The following is a 26,079-nucleotide window of genomic DNA, read 5'->3' on the forward strand; positions in this document are numbered from 1 at the left end:
TGCCCATGTATCACAAAGAACCTATATCCAGACAAGCCTTATGGGTGTCCGCTGGCAAATAAATCCCTCATCATACTATTCAGCAAGATTGATTTTGGAATGGAGTTGGACCTTTGACATTTAATTCAAGTCTTTTCACTTGCCCAATTAAATACAATTTTAAAAAATTATTCCTGCGATGTGGGTATCACTGACAACGCCAGTACTGTAGTTATTGCCCAGTGACCCAAGCCGGGAATCGAACCCAGGTCCCTGGAGCTGTGAAGCAGCAGTGCTAACCACTGTGCTACCGTGCCGCCGCAAGGTGATTCATTTTGGTAGGACAAATTTGAATGCGGATTACAGGGTCAACGGCAAGGTTCTGAGGAATGTGGAGGAACAGAGAGATCTTGGGGTTCATATCCACAGATCTCTGAAGGTTGCCACTCAAGTGGATAGAGCCGTGAAGAAGGCCTATAGTGTGTTAGCGTTTATTAACAGGGGGTTTGAGTTTAAGAGCCGTGGGGTTATGCTGCAACTGTACAGGACCTTGATGAGACCATATTGTGTGCAGTTTTGGTCACCTCACTATAAGAAGGATGTGGAAGCACTGGAGAGAGTGCAGAGGAGATTTACCAGGATGCTGCCTGGTTTGGAGGGTAGGTCTTATGAGGAAAGGTTGAGGGAGCTAGGGCTTTTCTCTTTAGAGCGGAGGAGGAGGAGAGGCGACTTAATAGAAGTTTATAAGATGATAAAGGGGATAGATAGAGTGGACGTTCAGAGACTATTTCCTCGGGTGAATGTAGCTGTTACTAGGGGGCATAACTATAAGGTTCATGGTGGGAGATATAGGAGGGATGTCCGAGGTAGGTTCTTTACGCAGAGAGTGGTTGGGGTGTGGAATGGACTGCCTGCAGTGATAGTGGAGTCAGACACTTTAGGAACTTTCAAGCGGTTATTGGATAGGCGCATGGAGCACACTAGAATGATAGGGAGTGGGATAGCATGATCTTGGTTTCGGACAAAGCTCAGCACAACATCGAGGGCCAAAGGGCCTGTACTGTGCTGTACTGTTCTATGTTCTATCTGTAATTGGCCTCGAGATGGTGATGGTAAGTAGTCATCTTGAACTACTGTGGTCTGTATGGTGATGGTACTCTCAATGTACGTTCAGATACAGAGCTCCAGAATTTTGACCAATAATGAATAATGATATAGCTGGTGGTGAGATATTCAGGAAGGAATTGCAGGTTGCGGTGCTCCCATGCACCTGCTAATCCTGTTCATCTAGATAGCAGAGATTGCTAGTTTACTAATATTTTATACACGTTAATTCTAAATCTGTTGAAAAGGTTTTCCTGAAAGATTTAATGCCCAGTTAAGCAAATTTGCCCACTAAAATGTATTTCAACATTAGTTGGAATTAAAGCAAACAAAACCAAAACAGTTGATAATATCCAATTGTCAATCCTTGTTGCTGTACATTTATTCTGAAGCCAGAAATAGAATAGAAGCCATAAAATAGTTTAATTCTAATATATATAATGAAAACAAAGTTGTCAAAATACTCAGCAGGTCTGGCAGCATTGAAATTTCAGGTTGCAAAATATTTATTCAGTTTTTCTCTTCATATATGCGTCAGACCTGTTGATTATATCCAGCATGTTCTGTTTTGATTACAGAGTAAAGGCATTCCAAAGAATTTTGCTTCTGTTAACTTAGTGGCAACTTAATACTTGTTACTACTATCTACTCAACCAAAATTAAAGTTTGCAGTTGGGCATTAAGTTGGAATATTTCAAAATATAACGGCCTGTGTTTCATTTTTGCTGTTACATTACAATATTAACAGCAATTTATAGTAAACAAAACAATGCATCTGTCACCTTTATAAACAGATTACATTGTACCTAATTTTAAGTGTTAGACCAATATGCAAAGACAAAATCAAATCCATGTTTTCACCAGCGATAAATGATATGCAGTCAATTTGGAATTTTAAGCAAATTCTCCAAAAAAAACCCCCAAAGAATAATACAGGACAAAATGAATAGTCACTTGGGCAAATGTGGGTTAAAGAAAGCCTGTTAAGGACAAATCATACTTAACTAACTTGCGTGAGATTTACTGAGGGTAGGCGAGGGTAATGCTGTTGACAAGGCAGAAATGGAGTTCCGAAAGGCATTCCATAGTGTTGCACAATAAACTTGGGAGCAATGTTAGACCTCATTGAAAAGAAGGGATGGTGGTACCATGATACAAAATTGGTTGAATCATGGAAACAGATAGTAGTTAATGGATGTTTTTCCAAACTGCAAGAAGGTTTAGAACATAGAACAGTACAGCACAGTACAGGCCCTTCGGCCCTGGATGTTGTGCCGAGCTTTGTCTGAAACCAAGATCAAGCTATCCCACTCCCTATCATTCTGGTGTGCTCCATGTGCCTATCCAATAACCGCTTGAAAGTTCCTAAAGTGTCCGACTCCACTATCCCAGCAGGCAGTCCATTCCACACCCCAACCACTCTCTGCGTAAAGAACCTACCTCGGACATCCCTCCTATATCTCCCACCATGAACCTTATAGTTATGCCCCCTAGTAACAGATACATCCACCTGAGGAAATAGTCTCTGAACGTCCACTCTATCTATCCCCCTCATCATCTTATAAACCTCTATTAAGTCGCCTCTCATCCTCCTCCGCTCTGAAGAGAAAAGTTTATAGTGGAGTTCCCCACAAGTTGGTGTTAGGACTCCTGCTCTTCCTGATAAATATACATATTATATAAATGACCAAGATCATTATGTACAGGAAACAATTTCAAAATTTGATGATGAAACTTGAAAACATTGTGAACTTTGAGGAGAACAGTATAGAACTTTAAAGGGACATAGACAACTTGATGGAAAGGACGAAGTGATAGATGAAATTAATGCAGTGATTAAGTTAGGTAGGATGAATGCGGAGAGACAATATAAACGGTACAATTCTAAATGGGGTGCAGGAAGGAGCAGAGGGTGAATATGTGCATAAATTATTGAAGGTGGCAGGACAAGTTGAGAGTGTGGTTGATAAAACGTACAGCATCGTAGACTTTATTAACAGGGGCCTAGAGTACAAAAGCAAGGAAGTTATGTTAAACCTGTATGAAACACAGATTCGGCCTCAATTTGAGTACTGTGTCCAGTTCTGGGTGGTATATTTTTTGAAGGACCTGAAGGCATTAGAGAGTGCCGAAAAGATTTACAAGAACCGGAGACTGGCAAATTTCCCAATTAATCATATAAATCCAAAATAATAGAATTATTCAGGAATATATCATTTTGGCTTTATTGAAATAGTATCAAACTTTTTTAAAGAAAAAGCAGACAATTCAAATGCTGCCTATCCAAGATCTGAAACTCCATCGTAATGCATGTTAATGTCATTACAATAACGGTATAGTTATTATATTGTAATGTTAACCTTGGACTAGGGTACATGTAGATTCTAAGCTGATATACCTAAATTTGATGAAATAAACAATCCTAAAGTGTTGCTACATTTAGATTTAGTGCTTATTATGGTAATAAGTGCATTATCTATTTGGTACATGAGAAAATAGCTTTGGTCAAATTATCGTCTCCTGAACATGAAACAAATTCTATGATGGAGATACTGCTAGCACACTGTACAAAATGCTGTTACTCCAATTTTGGTACATAAAAATGATATCCATGTTAACTTCCAGGCACAATACAATGCTAGCTAAAATCTTTAGCAAGCTGCCTTGACATACATTTTTCACGGCTAGTTCGATATTACTCAATGCAGGGACTCGGAGCACAGAATTAACGTCAGTTTCAGAATCTCATTTCAGTAAGATAAAACAAAAAAATCTGAGGTTAGGGAAATGAGGAAAGATAACAGTTGCAAGTTGTACAGTTTTCTTTTATAACAATTTGCATTTTTCTTCCATTTAAAATTGACCTTGATCTGTGAGTCATTGAGCCAAACACTTAAATGTAGCTAGATTTGAACAAGGTTCACAGAAACTGTCAGATTTAAATTTCTATTGCGGCCTACTCAGATCCAACAATGAACATCTTTCTTACACATTTGAAATGTGATTTTGCATATTATGAAATAACTATGGAACGTACACAGTACTGTAAATACAAGTGAAGTTAAATTCAGCTTGAGAGATGCTATTTGAAGTGGATTACAATACTATTCCACCTCATCATTTATTCTGCTCTTCCTCTGCTGACTCACACTGGAACATTGTTCCACAGACATAAGTGGTCTTTCCATCCCAGACAGTAACAATAGATAGTAGGTAGTGAGCATCAAGCAGCATGGTAATGCTGCTCAAATGGAGATTTACAATAGTGGCAGCCATAACTAAGCTTTACCCTATCCTCAATGTTCACATGCCTGTTTCTAATAAGAATTACAGAAGAGTGAATGGGATTCCCTGCCTAATTTTTCTCCTCCTTGGTTTTAGTAATAAGAACATAACATCACCTTCTTCCAGCAGCTTCCTCAGAATCAAGGATGACTTGCTTCCATCGAAAAGAATCATAGAATCCCTACAGTACAGAAGGAGGCCATTCGGCTCATCGAGTCTGTACCGACCACAATCCCATCCAGGCCCTTTTCCTGTAACCCCACACATTTACCCTACTAATCCCCCTGACACGAGGGTCAATTTAGCATGGCCAATCAACTTAACCCGCACATTCTTTGGACTGTGGAAGAAAACCGGAGCACCCGGAGGAAATCCACGCAGGCACGGGGAGAAAGTGCAAACTCCACACAGACACTGGCTGAGGCCAGAATTGAAGCTGGGTCTCTGACGCTGAGAGGCAGCAGTGCTAACCACTGTGCCACCGTGCCGTCCACTTCATTCCAAGCTCCTGGTAAGTCCAATGCATGATGTTGTTGTTCAGTGGGAACCTTTGACCTCTTCATGTATGCTCTAAGGAGAAGCCTAAGGTGTTTCAGCTGTTCTCCTGCCATGACAAAGTTCCGAATAGAGTATCGCTTTGGGAGTCTGGTGTCAGGCATACGAAAGAAATGTCTCACCCAGCAGAACTGGTTTGAGTGATTAGCACCTCAATTCTGGGTATGTTAGTTTGGGAGAGGATGCTGCTGTTGGACCACCTTTCTTATCACCATATCTGGAGAATGTTTGATTCATACATATTTGACTGAGGCTCTTGCAAGGACACCGCTCGTGATACTTCTCCAGTGCTTTGCATGCTGTAGGTTGCCGAAGTCTTCAAACTATATTAGGAGCTTGGGGATCACTACTGCCCTATAAAACAAGACCTCAAATTACTCTTCATCTCCCGAGCTGGCACTTTGGAAACAATGATGAATTTTGTTGTTTATGTTACCTTACTTGTGAGGTGGCTCCCAAGATATGGAAAATGGTCCACATTTTGCAGGATCTTGCTGTTAATGTTAATCAATGGAGGGGGTGGGCAGGTGGAAGGTGCTGTACTGCAGGAGCTGGTAAAAGAGGATCTCAGTTTTCCAGTTGTTTAGTAAAAAATCCATTTTCTCATATGCTTTGGAGAAGGCATTGATACTGACATGGAGCTCAGTTTCTGACTGAGTGCACATCCAAGCATCGTTTGCATACTAAAGCTGGATGACAGGTTGGCGTGATTTTGCTTCTGGATTTATTGTGACACAAGTTGCGCATTTTCCTGTTGATTTTGTAAACTATCTCCACACCTGTGGGCAGTTTGCCGGAGATGAGGTGTGGTATCACAGCAAGGAAATGGAAAGGTGTTTTCTTATAAGATCAAAATATTAAAAAAAGATCATGCAGCTCATTCAGCCTGCTCTGCAATTCAAGCAAGCTAGTTGTCAACCCATAAAAAGTTCTTCTCTCTGATGCCTCAGCTGATTTGGCAGTAAGACAGCAAGCCATGAAGATCAAGGCAATCTAAGATTCAATCCCAGTTAGTTCTCAGCAGGATTTATGAATAGTACAACTAGTTTCCACATACTGTATCTAGGTTAAGGATAAAATAATTTAGGGTCTGGCTCATTTACTATTCAGTAGTGTCTGTTGGATGTGTATGTGAATGGCTGACAGGAGATGGAGAATATGCTGGTGTTTGGCTATGATGGCCATCCACAGTTCAATTACCTGCCAACTCAATGACTAAGCCCATGCATGAAGGGCCTCCAACTCCTCTAATAGTTCTATAAATTTACTCAGCAAGTTCCTGAATCATACACTCAAGGTAGATGCCTGGCTTGATTCCCTGTTTCTACTGAGTTAACTGATGCCAAACAGGTAAAATTTTCTTCATCTTCCTGAGTTACAACAGGAGTAAAATGAATCAGGAATAAAACAAGGTGCTGGAAAAACTCAGTAGATCTGGCAGCATCTGTGGAGAGAGGAACACCGAGTTAACATCTTGATTCAAATATAATTGTTCCAGTTGGAAGAAGTCATACTCAATGTGAAACCTTATCCATTTCTCTCTCCACAAATGCTGCCAGACATGGTGAGTTTTTCCAACTCTGTTTTTATTTCAGATTTCCAGCATCTGCAGTATTTTATTTCTGTTCACTATCTCCTGACATTGTGTGGGTGTCAGATGGGAAGAGGATTTTCATTGGCAAAATGGTCAATCATTCAGTTAAGACTTATAAACAAATAATGACAATTTGAAGAAGAAACCAAATGAGGAAAAATTGGTTGCAGGAAACTGGAAGGGTTAATGGGATTAGGACTATTTTCCTGTGTGGAGGATAAACAGCATGAACATATTAGGCCAAATTACTTTGGTTCCAGCAAATACCTCCAGCTGCCACCTCAGGTTTAAAAACAGAGGATGTTGGATTTTTAAGCATTGCTCAAACCCAAGCTCAGTTTCTTTCCTTTGCCCCCAACATCGACAAGTTAGCAAGATTTCACCTTAATCACTGCCAAGCTCTCTCTCTACTTGCCCCCAAACCTCTTAACCTATGTCCTTCTCACTTGAAACTGGGGAGACCAGCATATGGAGCTTCATCTTCCACCACTCTAAGTTCTATTTTTTTCCCCCTCATCCTACAAAGATTTTTGTTCTCACTTTCAGATCCCTCTATGGTTTCATCATTTTCTCAACTCCACAGTTTCCCAAAGCATATGTTCATTCAAGCGCACTGCGCTTAGATGATCTACTTCTTGCTCCAAATTCTCTCACTTTACATTGGTCATTCACAACTCCAAACTCTCTCCCAGAGTACACCTTCCAGATCATCTCACTTTGCTATCAATAATTTCTGAAAAGGTACTTCCCTTTATCCACACTTTTAACAACACCTAATTCCTTTTTCCCCCTCTGTTCCCAGTTCACTATCTGCTATCCTGTAAAACGTACCCTGGAAAGTATCTCCCCGAATGTCTTGGGTGCATAGAAATGTAGTTGCTTCTGTTCCATAAAAGATATTGGTAGTACAGGCTGTGTAATTCAAGTAAAAGCTGGAGCCACAATATAGCCCAGAGATGAAGAAGTTCACCCAAAGTAGAATTACTATTATCTCAAAGTATGAATCAAGTGTAAATGTTAAATACACCAGTCTTTTTAAGGTGAGCCAAGTTACAGGAAAATATAAATGGTTGTTGTAAATTGATATTCATTTAACTACCAAGTATAGCAGTTCAAAATTCACATTATGGAGGGTGTTTTACTTCTTCTGCACCTTTTAAAGACAGCAAATCCACTCCAGCTTTAAACAATTACTTTGAATAAATTCCACTCACAATCATCATGCAGGTAATAATGCATATCTGCAGCACTATGGCTATAGACTGGACCACACCTCAGTTGTATTCTAAATCAAGTTTAATTTACAAAGCTTCCATAGAGTATCCCTGCAAAAACTACACAATGTAGTTTACTGGCTATGGTACATTTCACATAAAACTATCAGCTGAAAAGGTAATTCATCTCAAAAACAAACATAAATCCTACATTAAAACCAGTATATAGCACGTTGGAATAAATTAAATTCTGCTGAAGCTTTCAGAACAGATCCAATATGTGAGTCAATAAAAATTTCAAATAAATTTAGTAACGAAACAAAACATATTTTATGAAATTGTTAGAAAATGCAATGGAGAAAATAAAATCTCACAAAATCTGTAATCCCTCAGCAAACCTTCAGCTTGAAACACAGACGAATGGCATTAAGAAAAACCTACTGAAATTTTGAAAAACCTTTTTTATCATTTGATTTTCAGTTTTCAGAATAATTACCACATAATGATGCTCTGTTTTCTGGTTAAGTTTCTGTTTATCAAAAAATGTTTGAGCCAATCAACACGAGAATATTATTGACAGCTGTAAGTAGGTTCAAACATGAGGACATGTGAAATAGGAGCAGGGAACATTCCCTATTTTTTTTGAATGCATGGATGATTCAAGTGTGTGGCCCCTTTATTTTTTTTGTGCAGATGCAGCCTACTGTAATTTCAAGAGGCTGACTTGCGCAAGGCCAATGTTGGGACTTTCTGGTTGCTGTGTGGCAATACAGCTTACAGGATACATTGGGAGCAGGAGTAGGTCAAGTCTGCTCCGCCATTCAATAAAATCATGGTTGACTGTCAATCTCAACTCCATTTTACTACCCAATCCCCATTTCCTTCGATTCCCCTGGAGTCAAATTATCAATCTTACAGATACGACATAAGTGGTAGGTATATCACAACGAGATTCAAAATAGGGTCTCCTCTATTCTTTCCTCGCAATATGCCTCATATCCAACACTCAGCAATGTAATGCTGACACACTGTTGGATGCTTCCATTTCCTTTAATGGCCATCTGTAGCCATACTGAGTAAGGCTGGCCTATGCCTACATGGAACTCATTTCAGGTCAGAATAGGCAGCGCTCTTCCTCACAAACATTTTCATTCCAGTAGGCTGAACTGGATTTAAAAGCAGGATTGAAAATACAAGCTCAGAATTACTAACAGCTAGTTTCACCCCCTCTATCACATTTGTGCTCTCTATTAAGTAATTTATTGGCGAGGGAAAGAGTAAAAAAAAATCATGCTGCTTTATGTGGCATTTCTGTGAGCACAGATTTATAAAAATAACCCATGTGTATGGAAATCTCTATTGGGAGACCTAAACATTCTAGGTTTGACCCTAGCTATTTGCTCAGCCAATCCTTAAAAGAGTTCAGGTTTTAACATTTTAATCAAATTGGCAATGTAACAGTATCTCTAAAAGAAATCAAGGCTCATTTGCATCTCACAATTCAATTTTCCTGCCCAACTTTAAATAACAAAAATCAAACTATCTCAGGTCTTGAAAGCTTCAATTGTGCCAGCATCCACAGCATTTGTGTAAAAGTCCTTCCTGATTTCATTTCCGAATGGCCTAGCTCCAATCTTAAGACTATTAGATAGAGAAACTGTTTTAAGTTTCTAGGTGCTGTGGCAAAGAGCTCAGGAACAAACTAAAATTGAAGGAGGGAACATCAGGGATCTACAGGTGACAAGAAAACAAGAGATGAGATAAATAAAACAAAGGTTTGGGAGGGGAATTCAAGAAAATACTAAACAAATACTAAACTAATTCTACAAATATATGAGGAAGAAGAACATAGTCAAGTAATAGTTGGGTTATCCTGAAAGAGATAATAGTGAGCTAACTTAAGGATAGATGGAATTCAGCAGATGACTGGAATGCAACAGACAACTTAAGTATTTTGTTTCAGTACTTATAAAAGACAAACAGTGGGAATGTGTTAAACGTTAATTATATTTTAAAAGAAGTAATAAATTAAGTTAAACCAAAGAAGGGAAAGTTCCTGGACCTGAAAGGACACTTTGAATGATCCTGAGGAAGAAATAGCAGAGGTCCAAGAAATTATACTTCAGTGTTCTGTTAAGGCTTGAGGACTGGAGAGTGGACAACCTCGCCTCCATTTTCAAAGAGACAGACAGAAAAGGCCAGGGTAATTACAGGCCGTTGGTTTAGCATCTGTGGTAGGGAAATTTTAGAATCTTTAATTAAATATAAATTACAAAATGTCCAGATGATGGAGAAAATAATCAGCCAACATGGATTTTAGAAAGAAAGATGGTGCTTGACAAACGCAACAAATTATTTTCGGCTATATTTGATATGAAGGATGGGTGACATGCAATTGATCTGGTACGCATGGACTTTTAGAAAGCCTATGACAAGGTACCATGCAAGAGACCATCAGAGATTCTTGGGTGTGAAATTATCAGAATGATAGCAACTTCAATTAAAAACTGGTAAAAATTGAGAAAATAGAAAGTAGATGTTAAAGACAGTTTCTCAGATTGATTGAAGGTGTTGCTGACTTTTATTCAGGGACCGATTCTACTCATCATACACATCAAATTTACAGAAAATATTACAGCATGAGGCATAGTAAATAATTCTGAAGACCAAAGTAACCTGCAAGGGAATACCAATAAGATGGTGGAATCAGCAAAAAATAAGGCAGACGGAATTCAACATCATTAAGAATGAGTTGGCACATTTTGGTTGAAAAATATATATATTTTGAATGGGAGAAGATTGGATGAAATGGAAAAGCAGAGGCATTCAGGGATCCAGATTCACAGACAATTAACAGCAAGAACTCAACTGGATGAGGCTATAATAAAAAATATTAATTGAGTACTGGCTTTACAGCAATAGAATATAGAAGTCAAGTGGGGATATTGAATTCATATAAAACCTCAGCAAGGCCACAGTTGGAGTATAGCATGAAGCTTTGGGGTCCACGCTGTAACAGGATGTTGAAGTAAGAGAGAAGGGTATAGCCCAGACTCATAGAAATCATAGAAACCCTACAGTGCAGAAGGAAGCCATTCGGCCCATCGAGTCTGCACCGACCACAATCCCACCCAGGCCCTCCCCCCACATATTTACCCGCTAATCCCTCTAACCTACGCATCTCAGGACTCTAAGGGGCAATTTTTAACCTGGCCAATCAACCTAACCCGCACATCTTTGGACTGTGGGAGGAAACCGGAGCATCCGGAGGAAACCCACGCAAACACGAGGAGAATGTGCAAACTCCACACAGACAGTGACCCGAGCCGGGAATCGAACCCGGGACCCTGGAGCTGTGAAGCAGCAGTGCTAACCACTGTGCTACCGTGCCGACTCACCAGGAAGCTGTCTGTTATAAGAAAATACAATTAGGAAGAAAGAATTGAAACATTGCGACCATTTTTGTTGAAATAGAGCAGATTATGTGGCAATTTGATGGAGGTGTTTAAAATTATAAAGGGATAAACCAAAGTAAATATAAACATTGGTTCAGAAGCATAGAATGAGAGGCATACATTATAAAATTAAATTTGAGAGATGTAGGACAAAGGACAGGATAACAGGCACATGGGAATAGAGTGCACATATAAGATGAAGGCTGCTGCTCACATGGAGAATAAACACCAACACTGACTTGTTGGACGAAGGGCGAATGTCCATGTTGGAATTTCCATTAAATTTTATGTGAAGCCAATTGTGTGGAAGTCAGAACTTTGTTCAGACAAGTAAATGCTTGCATAAAATAGGACCAGTCAATTACACTAACATTAATTGCAAATTCTGATCCAAGTTCAGAATCATCCACAGCAACAAAGGTTGCACATTGGTTTTGAGGAAATTAGGTGTTCCTAGTGCATGCTGTCCAATACATCAACCATTAATCACATTTGGCTAATTGTGAATCCAGATGTTGTTACTGACAAATAAATCGAAAAATGAAAAAGAGAGACTATTGTTCGGCACATTAGAGACCATAAACATGGGAGCAGAATTCGGCCACTTGGCCCATTGAGTCTGCTCCACCATTCAATCATGGCTGACATTTTGCTCATCCCTATAACCCCTGATTCCCTTATTAATCAAGGATTTATCTCTGTCTTAAAGACACTCAATGACCTGGCCTCCACAGCCTTCTGCGGCAAAGAGTTCCACAGATTCATCACTCTCTGGCTGAAGAAATTCCTCATCTGTTTTAAAGGATCGTCCCTTTAGCCTGAGGTTGTACCCTCTGGTTCTAGTTTTTCCTACTCGTGGAAACATCCTCTCCACGTCCACTCTACGCACGCCTCACAGTATCCTGCAAGTTTCAATAAGATCCCCCCTCATATTTCTAAAGTCCAATGAGTACAGACCCAGAGTTCTCAACCGTTACTCATACAACAAGCTCTTCATTCCAGGGATTATTCTTTAAACCTCCTCTGGACTCCTTCCAAGGCCAACACATCGTTCCTTAGATACAGGACCCAAAGCTGCTCACAACAGTCCAAATGGGGTCTGACCAGAGCCTTATACAGCCTCAGAAGTACATCCCTGCTCTTGCATTCTCACCCTCTCGACATAAATGCTAACACTGCGTTTGCCTTCCTAACTGCCGACTGAACCTGCACATTAAGCTTAAGAGAATCTTGAACAAGGACTCCCAAGTCCCTTTGTGACTCTGATTTCCTCAGCATTTCCCCATTTAGAAAATTAATATTTAGAAATATTATCTCAACACACTTCCACAGTGCATATGCACATTGTGATTTTTGGGTGTTTGTTGGCAAAATGGCAAGACAAAAAAACTTGAGAGTGTTCTTTGATCATTGAGAGTGCTTTATGTTCCTGTTACTGAATGTAGAGGTTTTGCTAAGGAAGTCACATTTGAAGTATGTTTACCTATCTTAGGATTGTAGGCCAGGTGCTTTCAACTAACATCAACTAGCGCAGGTGACCAAAGCAATGTCACCATAGCCACACCTGTGGTTAAGTCAGCAGTTCTTATTGGGTAACATTGCTTGTACAACAGGAAGGACCACAACAAAATTACAATAAAAAAGTTGAATATTCAAAACTGCAGATTCAAATTTGATTTTGGCATTTAGTCACACTAAGTACAGAATTTCTCCACACTAGCTGTCAAAAGGTATCTACTTCAGCTATTTATCATTTCTATTACAGTAATGAAAAAATTCAGCATGAAGAGTCTGAAGTTAACTTGCTTATTACTCTTTCAAATGCGTATGTACACATACCTTCCTATCTAGTATCTTGGGTTTGGGCTGTCAGAAATACTCCATGAACAAAAAAAAATAAACTTTGAATCATCGCCTACTTAATATCTGGCAAATACCAATATTGTAAAATACATAGAATTCTATATCCAGGTTAACTGTACATTTGGAGAACAGTTATAGTCTACTGTATATGGCACAGGAACTAGTTTAAATCGTAACCCTGGATCAGAAAAAGTAACCCGACTTCTATTGTTCAATGCACACATCCAAAACAATTTGGTCAGTTCTGCACTGTCACTTAGTAAAAATGTTCTCATTTCGTATGCCATGTGTCGATTTTTAAAAACAGAAGTTTCTTTACAGAACAACTGTATGTTATACGGAAACTGGTACACTTTACGTTAGCCACAAAAGCAGGTAGCTGCCCAGAAGTAAAATGCACCAGTTCCAGCACTTTTCAGTTTAACAGTTTCCTCCATGTGAAAGATAACCAACATTCCCTGTTTCCACAGATAAGATGAACCCTAATTTATCATAGTTTTCAATTGCTTCAATTGTCTTCACCAAAGCACTGAAAATAGATGAAACTTATAATTCAATAGTTTTAGATGCAAAATATCATTGTGCGGGCAGTATTTGGCAGGCTACCGAGATGCTTTGCACCATAAAATTATTTTCTGACAACCATGTTAACCATATATACATGCAAAATGTGCTAGCAATCGAGGTAATTTTGATTGCTATTCCAGCTAATTATGCACTATTCATAAAAAGCTCACATTCTTTTACAAACTAGCCAAAAACAGTTCGAACAAACTTACTCATTCAGTTATCAATTAAAAACAATTAAATTGTCTATCCTACCAATATAGTCATCAACTTTTTCGAAGCATTAGCTTGGCACAATCTTAGTAAATTTAGTACGGTTTCTGGTTTGTGCTTGAACCAGTTCTGTTACGAGGGTTAAATAAGCCTTTAACACGTAGCTCAATTCTCTCAATTTTGCTGTGGAATACCTCTCAAGTTGAGTTAGCTCCCTCACAGAACCTGTATATTTGTAAATCACAATCAGACCTTTCATGGGAAGTTGCCATGGGAAGGGGAGGGATAAGATATGCAAGTGAGGAGTGGACCAGGGTATAATGGAGGGAGTAGCTCCATTGAAATGCTAAATGGGGAAGGGAGGGAAAGATAAGTTTGGTGGTGGCATCATATTGGAGGTGGCAGATATACTGGAGGATGTGAAAGCTGGTGGGTGGAAGGCGAGTACAAGGAGAAAGCTATCATGGTTCTGGGAGGGAGAAGGGGTGAAAGAGATGGAACCAACTTTCCTCATCACAGAACCTTCCCATGCAGGCGTAGGAAGTGCAAAATATGCCCTTTAACTTTCCATTGCCATCTGCAACCCCTCCAGATGAAACAGCAATTTACTTGATATTTTTCAATTTTGTGTACTGTATTTGCACTCATGATAGGATCTCTTCTATGTTGGGGAGACCAAATGCAGATTGGGTAGTGTCCTTGTGGAACACTTCGGTCTGATTGCATCAGCTAGAATTTATGGTTACTTGCCATTTTAATTCTCCATTTGCCCTCCCACTTTGACCTCTGTCCTCAATGTCAGCTCAATCAACAGTATCCCAGCTTTCCATTGGGCACTTTAGAACCTTGCGGACTCCCAACATAAATTCAAAAATTCCAGATCATAACTTCTACACTCATTGTTTAGGACGGCTGCTGTTGGTGATGATTCTGATATTCCTATTTACACCTCCTCTTGGCCAATCTTTTGATTCTTTACTTGTACCATCTCCTTTACCGTGCACTGATATCCCCTGCCTTCTACCCGATCACAGTACCTTCCTTTTTTTCATTCTCTCTTCCCCCTTTCCCCCCTCCTGTACTTGCTGAAAATCTGTTGCATATCTAACTTTATCCGTTCTGACAAAAAGTCAGCTACGTGAAACATTAACTGTTTGTCTCCGCAGATGCTACCTGGCCTACTGAGCATTTGCACAATTTTCTGAATTTACTTAAATATTGTTCCTGGCAGCACAAATCAGAAGGATCATTTGAAAATTCTCAATACAACCAATTAACAACTCAATATAACCAAGCAATTCAAATTTTGTACAACATTTAAGCATGTTTGGGGGTGTAATGAACTGCCTAGAAAAGATTATAGCAAAACCCAATGCAAGCATATTAAAAATAAATGTAGGTATCCAACTTGTTTTTGATAGGAAAATATTGCAAACTTATATTTTTCAAGTAAAAGGCTTCATATAAAATCCATTATTAAAGCATTAGCACCAATAAGTAATCAATATAAACACTAAGCCGCATCATTGCTGCACAATTGTGTCACATGCACATATTTCTTCACAGGAAAGTTTTTGGGGTTGATGAAATTCTCTGTGTGCAATATCTGCATAACAACTAAATAAAACATAGCCATTTTTTCCCATGAGTATTGCCTCGCTCAAGCCAACTAAAGTAACAATTGTAAGTACACAACATAATCTAAATTACTGATGTAAACATAAGAACACATGAATTTGAAGCAGGCTACTTGGCCCTTCAAGTTTGCCCCGCCATTCAACAAGATCTACCTGAACTCCACCTTCCCACACTAATGTCTGTAATGCTTAAATTCCTTGATACCAAAAAACCTATCAACTCTGTCTTGAATATCCTGAATGACTGAGCATTCACAGCTCTCTGGAACAGAGAATTCCAAAGATTAGCAAACCTATGTGAAGAAATTGCTCCTTATCTCAGTCCTAAATGGACAATCTTTTATTCTAAAACCGTGACTTCATGTTCTAGATTTCCCAGCCAAGGGAAACATTTTCCCAGCATCTACCCTGTCCAAGGATTGTAGCATCAGTTATCAAGCATCTTGTTTTGACAGGAGAGAGCATATATCAATCACAATTCATATGGGAGAATGATTATAAAACAAAAATCAAGGCATTCATTAAAGTGAAAACAGTAGTAACATATTTTGAAAAGCATATCTTTGTAGGTAGGTAGCAATGCTATACTGAAAGGTGCTACAACAGCAGCACTTTTCCAAGGCACATCATGTACTTTGAAAACAATTTTTTTTAACTTGCAAAAAAATTTAACTTAAAATTTTATAATTCTGAAAATGGAAATACAATACATGCTCAATGTACTTGCTGAAAAGGTGTCAGGCACTTCTGCAACATTATGCATTGAGACTTCAGGCAATGTATAGGATATATTTACCATAACTAGCATAGATCAAAAGTTACCCATTTATTTGAAAATGTTTTCTAAGCAAGCACAAAATTTGATGAAACATATAGCAGTGGTGGAAAAATAAATCTTCTTTGAATACTATATGACAGTACAGTATATTGATACATTAAGAATGCTTGCCACTTAATTGAATTTAAAAGACTTTCAAAAACAAAATAAATTAAAACATTTTGGGGCATATTTTCCAGAAGAGTACAGAAGACAATTTAAAGAGAGAAAAGTAAAACAATTGTTTTAAGTCAGCAAAATCTCTTGATACACTAAGAAATCATATTGAACAGTCTCCAAATCCAACAACTGAGAAATCCAGACCAATCTGCGTGCCCAATATGCTCATCTCAGATACAATCCTATTTACACATCACCAATTAATTTAAGTGTAGATTAAGAGAACCAAGGTTTAGAGACCCCCACATGTACATGCAGATGTTCTGCTTAACCAGCTAAAAAGTTGCAGCTTTTCACAAATGCCCATCTTACCCCATTGGGCTGATTCATGCTGGGCTATTTGCAGCCAAGTGGGAAGAATCCCAGGGCCCAATGATAGGTCCAATCTTTTAGGAGCTATGAATAAACCGAGTTGGCTGGTCAAATTAACAGTACCCTGTGATGGTGCAGATCAAATTGGTTCAAGAAACACAGTTTGCCAAAATTAACACAAAAGGTTCAATTGATTTTAAGCTTCCATCACGAGGTGCGCCATCTTGGAACCACCTCAACCCCAAGGAAATCTCACCTCCCCAGCACAACCATTACCCCGTCTCAGCAGGAAGGAAATCAGTATATTGGAGATCATGTAAAACAAAAACAAGGAAAATATGATATTTTTTTAAAAATCAAACCAATATAGAAAAGTTTATTTTGTAGTTTAATGTAGGTCAACAAATGGACCAGGGAAACAGATTCTATGACTTTGAATTAACAGTACTTAAGTACACTGTAAAAATAGCCAATATTTTCAGCAACTCCTTTAAAAACGTCTCTTGAAATTACCCAAAATACAAAACAAAGCACAGAACAGCAAATCAAAACTGCAAATTGACTAATAAATCACTTGCTGCTATGTTTAATATATAAATTCAATGTACATCACTGCTCAGGTACATTTGAAAATGTAATAAAAGTTAGAAAACATACATGGCACCAGAACCTTTCTTTTTGCAAGGAAAACCATCTCCACGTTAGGCTATCATCTAAACAACTATACTATGGAACAATAACAATACATATCCACTGAGTAAGTCACCAGCTCTAGCATTCTGTGCAATTAGTTTTTTTAAAAACACTAAATCCCTGGAGTTTTGCAATAAAAATGTAATACTCGAGTGAGGGGGGGGGGGGGGGGGGGGACAAAACTGCTCAATGCTTAAATCCTTCAACTCCAAATGTTTCTTTAGGGTGGAAATTCTATGCATTGTAATCCACAGCCTACTGGGCCTATAAATATGCAAAATATGAAAAAATCACAAACATGACGGTATCTCAACTGCCAGTCGGTTCACATTTTCAACGTAGAGGAGGGGGAAAAAAAATGCATACCAAATCCTTCTGCAAACCGCTCCCCCCCACCCCCTCTCTCTCCAGATATTCCAAACGTGAACACACACATTTTTGCATCAGGATGGAACAACCGTTCTGATTACTGCGGGGTTGGTACCCACAAGAGCTGAAGTTGGACTGTTGTAAACAGCAGTCACGCATGGCCGTGGCCTGCAACGTAGCATCATCATCATCAGCAGCAGCAGCAAAAGAGGGGGCGGATAAATAGAAGCCTTTAAACCAGATTAAACCCCATTTTCCAGAGCCAGCAACCGTCCCTCTTCTCCGAAATAAGCATGAAAAAAAAAAATCACACACCCCAAACTCCCAACTCCAACGGGACTGCGTTATGAACACTGGGAAATATTTATATATATATTGGTGTAAAATTTACACTTCATTTAAAAATAAGATCTTTCTTTTTTATATACATGTTAAAAATCGAGGCTGGAATTGCTTTGCAACCACTTACCTTCAACTCTCCCCTCTCCACAGCTTTCGTCTCACAAAAAAAGTCAAAAACAAAGGGTAATAAAGGGCTGAAATGGCACTTAAAAGGCTGCTGGCCAGGCCCGGGAGGTCGGCTGGTTGTTAAGGGAGGTATCCAGGAAGTTTTTCAGACGCTCGGGATGTATCCGGTTGAGAATGTGGACTCATAATAACAAAAAAGCCAGAAACGGCCGTTTTATTTCTGGGGACTTTTTATTTTTTTTTGCGGGAGCTTGGCACAGGAAGGAGGGGGGGGGGTGGGGGGAGAAAGAGAGAGAGAGGGAGGGAGGCAGGGACACACACACAGGGAGAGAGAGAGAGAGAGGGGCAACGAGAGGAGAGAGAGAAAAAAACCTGCAGCTGAAAATACCCGCGGCACTGCGCATGCGTCGGCACCGAGCTGGCCCAGCCTGCACCGGGGGCGGCTGGGGGGTGGGGGAAGGGGAGGGGCGGCCAACCGAGTGACGGAGGGAGGTGGGAGGTCACCGGCGGGTCAGAGGGCAAAGGGTGGTGGGCGGGGAGTAAAGCACGGCGCTTGGGTTACCTGAGCGACTGGCGGAGCGAGCGAGGCGGTGGCGGCGGGCCCTGCTGTTCAGGTAGGTGCAGCCTGGGCTCCAGAGCAGGGGCGAATTCACATCATGTGTACAGAAAATGCTGCCGACATCATGGGAATTCGCCCCATTTTGTAGACATTAATGGGAATTCTCCCCCATTTACAGAGATAATGGGGATTCTCACCTATTTACAGAGATAATGGGGATTCGCCCCTATCTCCAGACATAATGGGGATTCGCCCCTATTTACAGACATAATGGGGATTCGCCCCTATTTACAGACAGACATGGGAATTCTCCCCTATTTACAGAGATAATGGGAATTCTCCCCAATTTACAGAGATAATGGGAATTCTCTCCTATTTACAGACATAATGGGAATTCGGTTGAAACGTTGGCTCTATTCTCTCCACAGATGCTGTCAGACTTGCTGAGGTTTTCTAGCCTTTTCTGTTTTTGTTTTTAGATTCCAGCATCCGCAGTATTTTGCTTTTATCCCCATATGTCTGTCTGTATTTATTATAGATATTTATAAATAATACACACCCGATAATTTTACATACATAAAAGTTTGGAAACCTGAGAGATCAGTCAAGCACATTTTGCTGTTTTAAGCCCCCCCCCCCCCCCCCCCCGAGTGCCTTGCTATGGATTCTCAGCATTTCCTTTATTATCATTGTTTTTTCAAACGTCCTTGATTTTGTTCATCAGCTTGTTTGTTTAATAGCGATTTGATCCATCACAAGGATATCCTTAACATTTGTGTTGCATGTCTTCACCTCCAAAGCCGGTGATAATCTTTAAAGCTTTCCTCTACCATGCTGCTTTGGGTTTGCCTTTTTGGTTGGGTTTGGAAAAGAGGAGGTGATCTGATGAATAGACCGGGGCAGTGGCTATGTTTTGCAACGTATGGGTTAGGATTTCATTTTCTGTTTCCACGATTTGTCACCAGAGACTCTTGATTGGTGCCAGTGGGTCGAATGCCCCTTTCGACGCTGCAGGTTTCCGCTCCAACAGTTCTTTTCAAAACATAAAGCTGGGCACTTTTCCAAATGAAGGTGTCGCCGGTTAGACAGAAGGTGTCAGCCGGTTAGTGCTGTGTTCTGAAGACCGATTACCGACGGCAGGCAGTGATCGTGATATCTCTACCTGTTTGTATATTGTACAAGCGACAGTCTGGTGAGTAATTAAAGATCATAACAGTTAACCAATGAAAAGAATTGCTGAGCAATGAAAAGAATTTCATGTGACAACAACAGAGCTCCCTGAAATTTGTCTGAAAAACCTCAATATCTTGGTCCTGTGTCATCAATAATCCATTACTATATCGAGGCTAAATTTTATGCCCTTTATAAAGGAAAGGAGTTGCCTGATCAAATCTGAAGACGTCCTTAAACATTTTATATGCAGTTTTGGATGTGCAATGAAATTAAAGTGTCCTTGTAATTCTGTAGTTGAGCTCAATCTAATTCCTGAATGAGATTTTAAGAACAATGTTTTGGGAAATGTCCCTTCAATTCAAGGTTTAAAAAAAACCTAAGATGGTGCCGTAAGGTGATTTCTTGCAAGCTGTGCCCAGCATATCCTCTAATTCTATGTTTTAGCCAAGTTCTATGCTTTTAAAATGGTATTCTAACTCTTTTAAACTCTCTAATAATGTACACCCTAGTTATGACTGTGACACTATGTTCTGCCCCATTTCCTTCCCTTCTCCCCTATGTACTCTATGAACGGTGTGTTATATCTGTACAGAATGTAAGAAACAATACTTTTCACTGTATCCCAATACATCTGACAATAAATCAAATCAAAAATTTAGGTATTGAAAAGAGTCAAAGGAGTTCTGCCCAGCAACAGGCCATGTACCATGAGAACAGGGCACCCCAAAGCCAACAGTTACTAAGAACAGGTGGAAAATAACCGTGGAAAGATTTCCTGTCTCAGATTTCGGACAGAAAGAGATAGAGGTCTCAGATGAAAATCTGCAGCCAGTGTGGACAGCAGAGAGGACTGTGTATCGTTCTGTGTACTACCAGGCAGAATGCAGGAGGGAAAATGGCCTCTGGTCGAAGAGATGCACCCTGTGGCAATTGACGTTATCTGGAAGATTCATCCTGGCATGGGCAGAGAGTGAAATCATCACTGGAGTGGGCTTTATTGCTAGTATTTGATTCTGAAAACTGAGAGAAGTGCCTTCTGATGGTCACACAATGTTATAACTGAGCAAAATGGGGATACGTGAACCCTTTGGAAGCTCGGAGTGATGTTAGACAGACTCCTGTAAAAACTATGACCCTCCCCAAGAAGACTATCTTCTACCTCTTTCATTGACTAGAGCAGTGGGCAGTATGAAGATCGATGAGTATTGAATCTCATGACACTCTGAGAACTACTGAGTCTCAATGTTTTGATAATGTGGATGTTCTTACTCGTTATCTCACAACACTGAAAATAGATGCCTTGCTGCAGACAGAGCTTTCTAAACAAACCAAGCACAAAATATGGCATGTAGTATATCTTTTATCCTGCTGGCTGGATGCCACATTGTAGAGGTCTTCAAACCTGTAGGATTGTTATATCTGCAAATTTTAAATTTCAAAAGCAGAAGTTTCTTATGAAGTGTTTTCACCCAAATTGCCAACAAGGAATCATTTTCATAAAATAAACCTGGTTTAAAAAATAATTTCAATCATAATACACACATCACTGCTCTTTATTGTGAAACATTTAAACTGAGTAGATCATGTTTATTTTTTTTAACGTTTTTCTTTACAGTTTATGAAAAATCTTTATCATGAGTAAAAGAAAATCTAAGGAGAACAGCTTTTCTCTGGGTGAATGCATTGCTCAGGTTTGTATTTACATTTAAATTATATCACTTATACTGAATTCTTGTAATGAGGTGAGCACCTTTTTCTTTATAATTGCTATTCGCTTTTCGAATGTCTTTGTATTACTGTAAGAGCACTGTCCTATTCTGGCGGGAAAATGTTAAAAGAATGCAACTTTTATGGCTCGTGTTGTAATTGTTATGTAAGCAACTATGGTAGCTGGCTTGCACAGAGAAAATGGGTTTGTTGGTTGAAGGATAAATGTTGATCAAGACTTTGGGAGAACTTGTCGGTTCTCATTTGTGTACTGCCATAGGATCTTTTGTGTTTACCTGAATTAGTACACAGGTTTCATGAGTCAGCTGCTAGATGTACTTCCAACAATACAACACTTCAAAATTTCAACAGATTATGTAAAATCTTGGAGTTGGTCTGGAGTCTGTGATCTTTTGACTTAAGGTGACCAAACCTCCATCTGAAAGTTTGATTTGGGGAAAGCTGCCAGTTCAGTTCGAACAAATAGAATAATCTTGAAATATATTGTTTGATCTTCATTGAACAAAACTCATCCAATTATGCACTGTATTTTCCATTTATGTTCTTTCTTTCCTGATCCTGCACTGTCCTCGCTGAAAAAATTCAAGGCTGGTTGTTTATGAAGTCCAATAAACAGTGTTGACATGGGATACATGCTCTTATGAGCTTGATCAATGTATAATCAGCACTTAGAACAAATGTCTGTGTGAGTTGAGCTGAAAATAAAAAATAAATAGCTATGCAAAATGCGGGGTAATAATTGTAACTGCAGGCCAATCACTTTATTGTCAGAGGCAGAATAACTATCAGAGATCATTATCCAGCAGACTTCTCACTGAGAAGCATGGATTAAAAGGAGATGGCCAGCATACACTTTTGTTGCAAATTGTGCCTGACTAATCCAGTTGACTACTTTGATGTAACAAAGGATTGGTGAAGGAAGTGCAATAGATGTTGTGAAAATATAAACTTTTGAAAGGCTAAAGTACCTCATGACATACTTGCTCAGAAAATAGAAGCACATGCTGGTAACTTGGATACAGAATTGGCGAAGTGATAGATGAAAGCAAGTAGCAATGGATGAATATTTTTCTGTCCAGATCAAAGTATACAGTGGGGTCTCTTGGGGGCAATATCAGAACCATTTCTTTCTTGTATGTCAACAACCTGGAATTAGGGATAAGGAGTACAATTTCAAAGTTTGCAGCAGATATAAAGCTTGGCAAAATAATAAGTCATTAGCATGCTACGAGTGGACTTCAGGAGGATATGGACAGACACGTTGATACTGTTAATTCAGTTAAGAATGGAGTGTAATGCACTTTGCGAGAAGAAACATAGTAAGACAGTATAATGTAAATATTACTATTCCGAGTGAAGTGCAAGAGTAGGGGCCAAAGGTAGTTGAGAAAACTTATGGGATGCTAAATGGTCTGGCTTTGTAAGTAGGGCTATTGAATGCAACAAAAATAAGTTATTGCAGTCCTTTCCAAATATTTGGTTAGGCTATATGATATACAATCTGGGTGTGATACTTTAGGAAGGATGTCAAGGCCCTAGAACAGAGACAGAGGAAGTTTATTCGGGGAACGTACAGAAATATGAATGAGGAGCAGGCCATTCAGCTCCTTGAGTCCGTTCTGCCATTCAATGTCATGTCAGTTTGTGACCTCAACTCCAATTTCCTGTCTAATCTACTTGCTGCAATTGTATAGAGCCTTGATGAAATCTCACTTGAGAGTATTGTGTATAGTTCTCATCTCCTTATCAAAGGAAGGATGTACTTCCCATCAAGGGATTGCAATGGAGGTGAACCAGATTAATCCACGAAGTGGCAGAATTATTTTATGAGGGGAGATTGAAGAAACTGGGTGTGTATACTCTAGTTTCAAAGAATGAGGGATGATCTCATTGAAACTTATATATTTCTTACAGGGCATGACGATAGATGTGGATCGGATGTTCCATATGGTTAGTGAGCCAGGGGACATAGTCTCAGATAAAGGGGCAGGCCATTTAAGACTGAGACGAGGAGGGTGGTGAATCTTTGGAATTCTTTACCTAAGAGCTGTGGAAGCAAACATTGAGCATGTCCAAGATAGAAATTGATAGCTTTCTGAGTATTAATGGCATCAAGGAATATGGGAGTAGGGGAAAAAATGGCATGGAGATGGATGATCAATCATGATCTATTTGAATGGTAGAACAGCCTCAATGGGCTGAATGGTCTACTTCTGCTCCTATTTCCTATGTTCCCTATACCCTTTGACTCACTTGTCATTTAAGAAACTATCTAACACAGCTTTAAATATATTCAGTGAACCTGCTTCCACCACTCTCTAGAGAGAAATATATTCTTGTCTCCATCTTAAGTGGGAGAACCCTTTTTTTTAAAACTGTATCCCCTCGTTCTTGTCTCTCCCACAAGGGGGAACATCCTTTCAACATTCACCTTGTCAAGTCCCCTCAGGATCTTGTGTTCAATATGATCACCTCTCAATCTTCTAAACTCCAATGGATACAGGTCAACCTCTTCTCATGAGACAACCAATGCAGCCCCTCCCCCCTCCTCCTCCCCTCCAATCCCAGGTATCAGTTGAGTGAACCTTCTCTGAACTGCTTCTAACACATTTATAGCATTTCTTAAATAAGGAGACCAAAACTACGCAGTACTGATATGTCTCATCAATGCCCAAAACATCCAAACAACAAAAGGACAGAGCTGATGGAAATCTGAAATAAAAACAGAAAATGTTGGAAAAATTCAGCAAGTTTGGTAACATCTATGAAGAGAGAAACCGAGTTAACATTTCAAGTTCAATATGACTCCTTCGGAGCAATCCTTACTTTGATATTTCACTCCCCTTGCAATAAACTACAATGCTCCATTTGCCTTCCTAATCATTTGCAGTAGAGAAAGGGAGGATGGGTTGTTCTTTCGAGATGGGACATGTTAGGGAGACTTAACAGGAGGAGGAGAACATTTGAGGAGTGTTGATAGAGCAAACAGGGAGAAACCGTTTTAAAATAATTGGCAAAACAGCTAGCAGGGAAATGAGGGGAGAATTTTCTTCATACACATAGTTAAGATCTGAATGTTCGAACCAAAAGGGCGGTGAATTCAAATTCCATTGGAATTTTTAAGAAGGCAATTGGACATGTACTTGAAGAAAACTAACTTGCAGACTTATGGGGAAAAGTTGAGTTGTGTCAAGAAATTGAATAGCTCTTTCAAAAAGCCAGCACAGGCTCAAGATTCTATGATCCTAACTCAAACTTCAAATGGCAGTAGCAACAGAGTTCATCAGACTCATGACCAGTGCATCAGACTTGTTGGTCATCGGCAGATAAATTTGAAACACAAGAAACCTGTTTTCAATAATCAGTTCGTACTTCACCAGTTAGACTATCATATTTGCAGGAGCTATCTACAGTCACATGAGATATATACAGTACCATGTTAAATGTGGCATTCTCTATTAATATATCAATAATACTCTGATAATTGAGGTTGTATATGTGTAAGGCACATTTGTGGCTAGCTACAAAATGTGAACATTGCAACAGTACTTGTTACATGTTAGGTTTGCGGGCAACAACATGGAGATTATAATAGAAAGAGACTTTTGTATCTTTTAAGTGGAAAATGGCTGAATGTTTAGAGCATGGACTGATAACTTAGTAAGCATAGCCACAAGGTAGAATTCACATTGGATTACTCTCGTAAATGGTTAGGATGGACATATTGTCTTCTTTTGCAAAGGTTCCGTAGACTATTCCTTCCGCGCTGGTTATTCAACTGGAGTTGTCCACTAAAATGAAATTAAAAGATATGCGGGTAGGTTATATTTTGCACAGTTGGGCTTTTTCTGCTGGATAGAAATCTATTTTGTATCCAGCATAAACAGCCCCATTTAATCCAACATATTTTTGACTCCCTGCCCCCACCACCCCCTGCCCCCAGCACCATCAATCTTCTCTGTCCAGTAAACAGAAGTGGAGATGCTGGTGTTGGACTGGGGTGGGCACAGTGAGAAGTTTCACAACACCGGGTTAAAGTCCAACAGGTTTATTTGGTAGCACGAGCTTTCAGAGTGCTGCTCCTTCATCAGGTGAGTGATGCTGAAGGAGCTGTGCTCCGAAAGCACGTACTCCCAAATAAACCTGTTGGACTTTAACCTGGTGTTGTGAGACTTCTTATCAAAATATTGGGATAGTTATTTTTAAAAATATGAACTGCCATTTCTGGTATTCTAGTGAAGGTGACACTGTATTCTTTCTATGGCTTTAATATCCTTCCTTTAATAGAATGTCAAGAATTATGTGATGCTCGAA

The 26,079-nt window shown here is 39.5% G+C and overlaps 2 protein-coding genes across 11 annotated transcripts in view; one reads left to right on the forward strand and one right to left on the reverse strand.

Moving 5' to 3' along the window:
• The window catches only part of mbd5 (methyl-CpG binding domain protein 5), a 215,736-nt gene extending 197,006 nt beyond the window's left edge, over positions 1-18,730 (reverse strand). For 5 of the 6 annotated variants that reach the window (XR_013499496.1, XM_078227995.1, XM_078227996.1 and 2 more), the window contains exon 1: positions 18,307-18,730. The gene's annotated coding sequence lies outside the window, so the exon portion shown is untranslated. Of the gene's footprint in view, positions 1-17,031; positions 17,077-18,306 lie in introns of those variants that run through there. The other variant, XM_078227993.1, reaches the window with a different exon arrangement.
• An 84-nt stretch (positions 18,731-18,814) lies between these two features.
• Positions 18,815-26,079, forward strand: part of orc4 (origin recognition complex, subunit 4) — a 74,334-nt gene continuing 67,069 nt past the window's right edge. For 4 of the 5 annotated variants that reach the window (XR_013499497.1, XM_078227999.1, XM_078228002.1 and 1 more), the window contains exons 1-3: positions 18,815-18,919; positions 19,830-20,056; positions 21,653-21,728. Coding sequence is in view for 3 of the 5 variants with exons in the window: in XM_078227999.1 (XP_078084125.1) it covers positions 21,672-21,728 (57 nt within the window). In the remaining 2 variants the exon portion in view is untranslated. Of the gene's footprint in view, positions 18,920-19,829; positions 20,057-21,652; positions 21,729-26,079 lie in introns of those variants that run through there. The other variant, XM_078228000.1, reaches the window with a different exon arrangement.

The sequence above is a fragment of the Mustelus asterias genome, chromosome 14 (assembly GCF_964213995.1).
Source record: "Mustelus asterias chromosome 14, sMusAst1.hap1.1, whole genome shotgun sequence".
NCBI classification, from domain to species: Eukaryota; Metazoa; Chordata; class Chondrichthyes; order Carcharhiniformes; family Triakidae; genus Mustelus; species Mustelus asterias.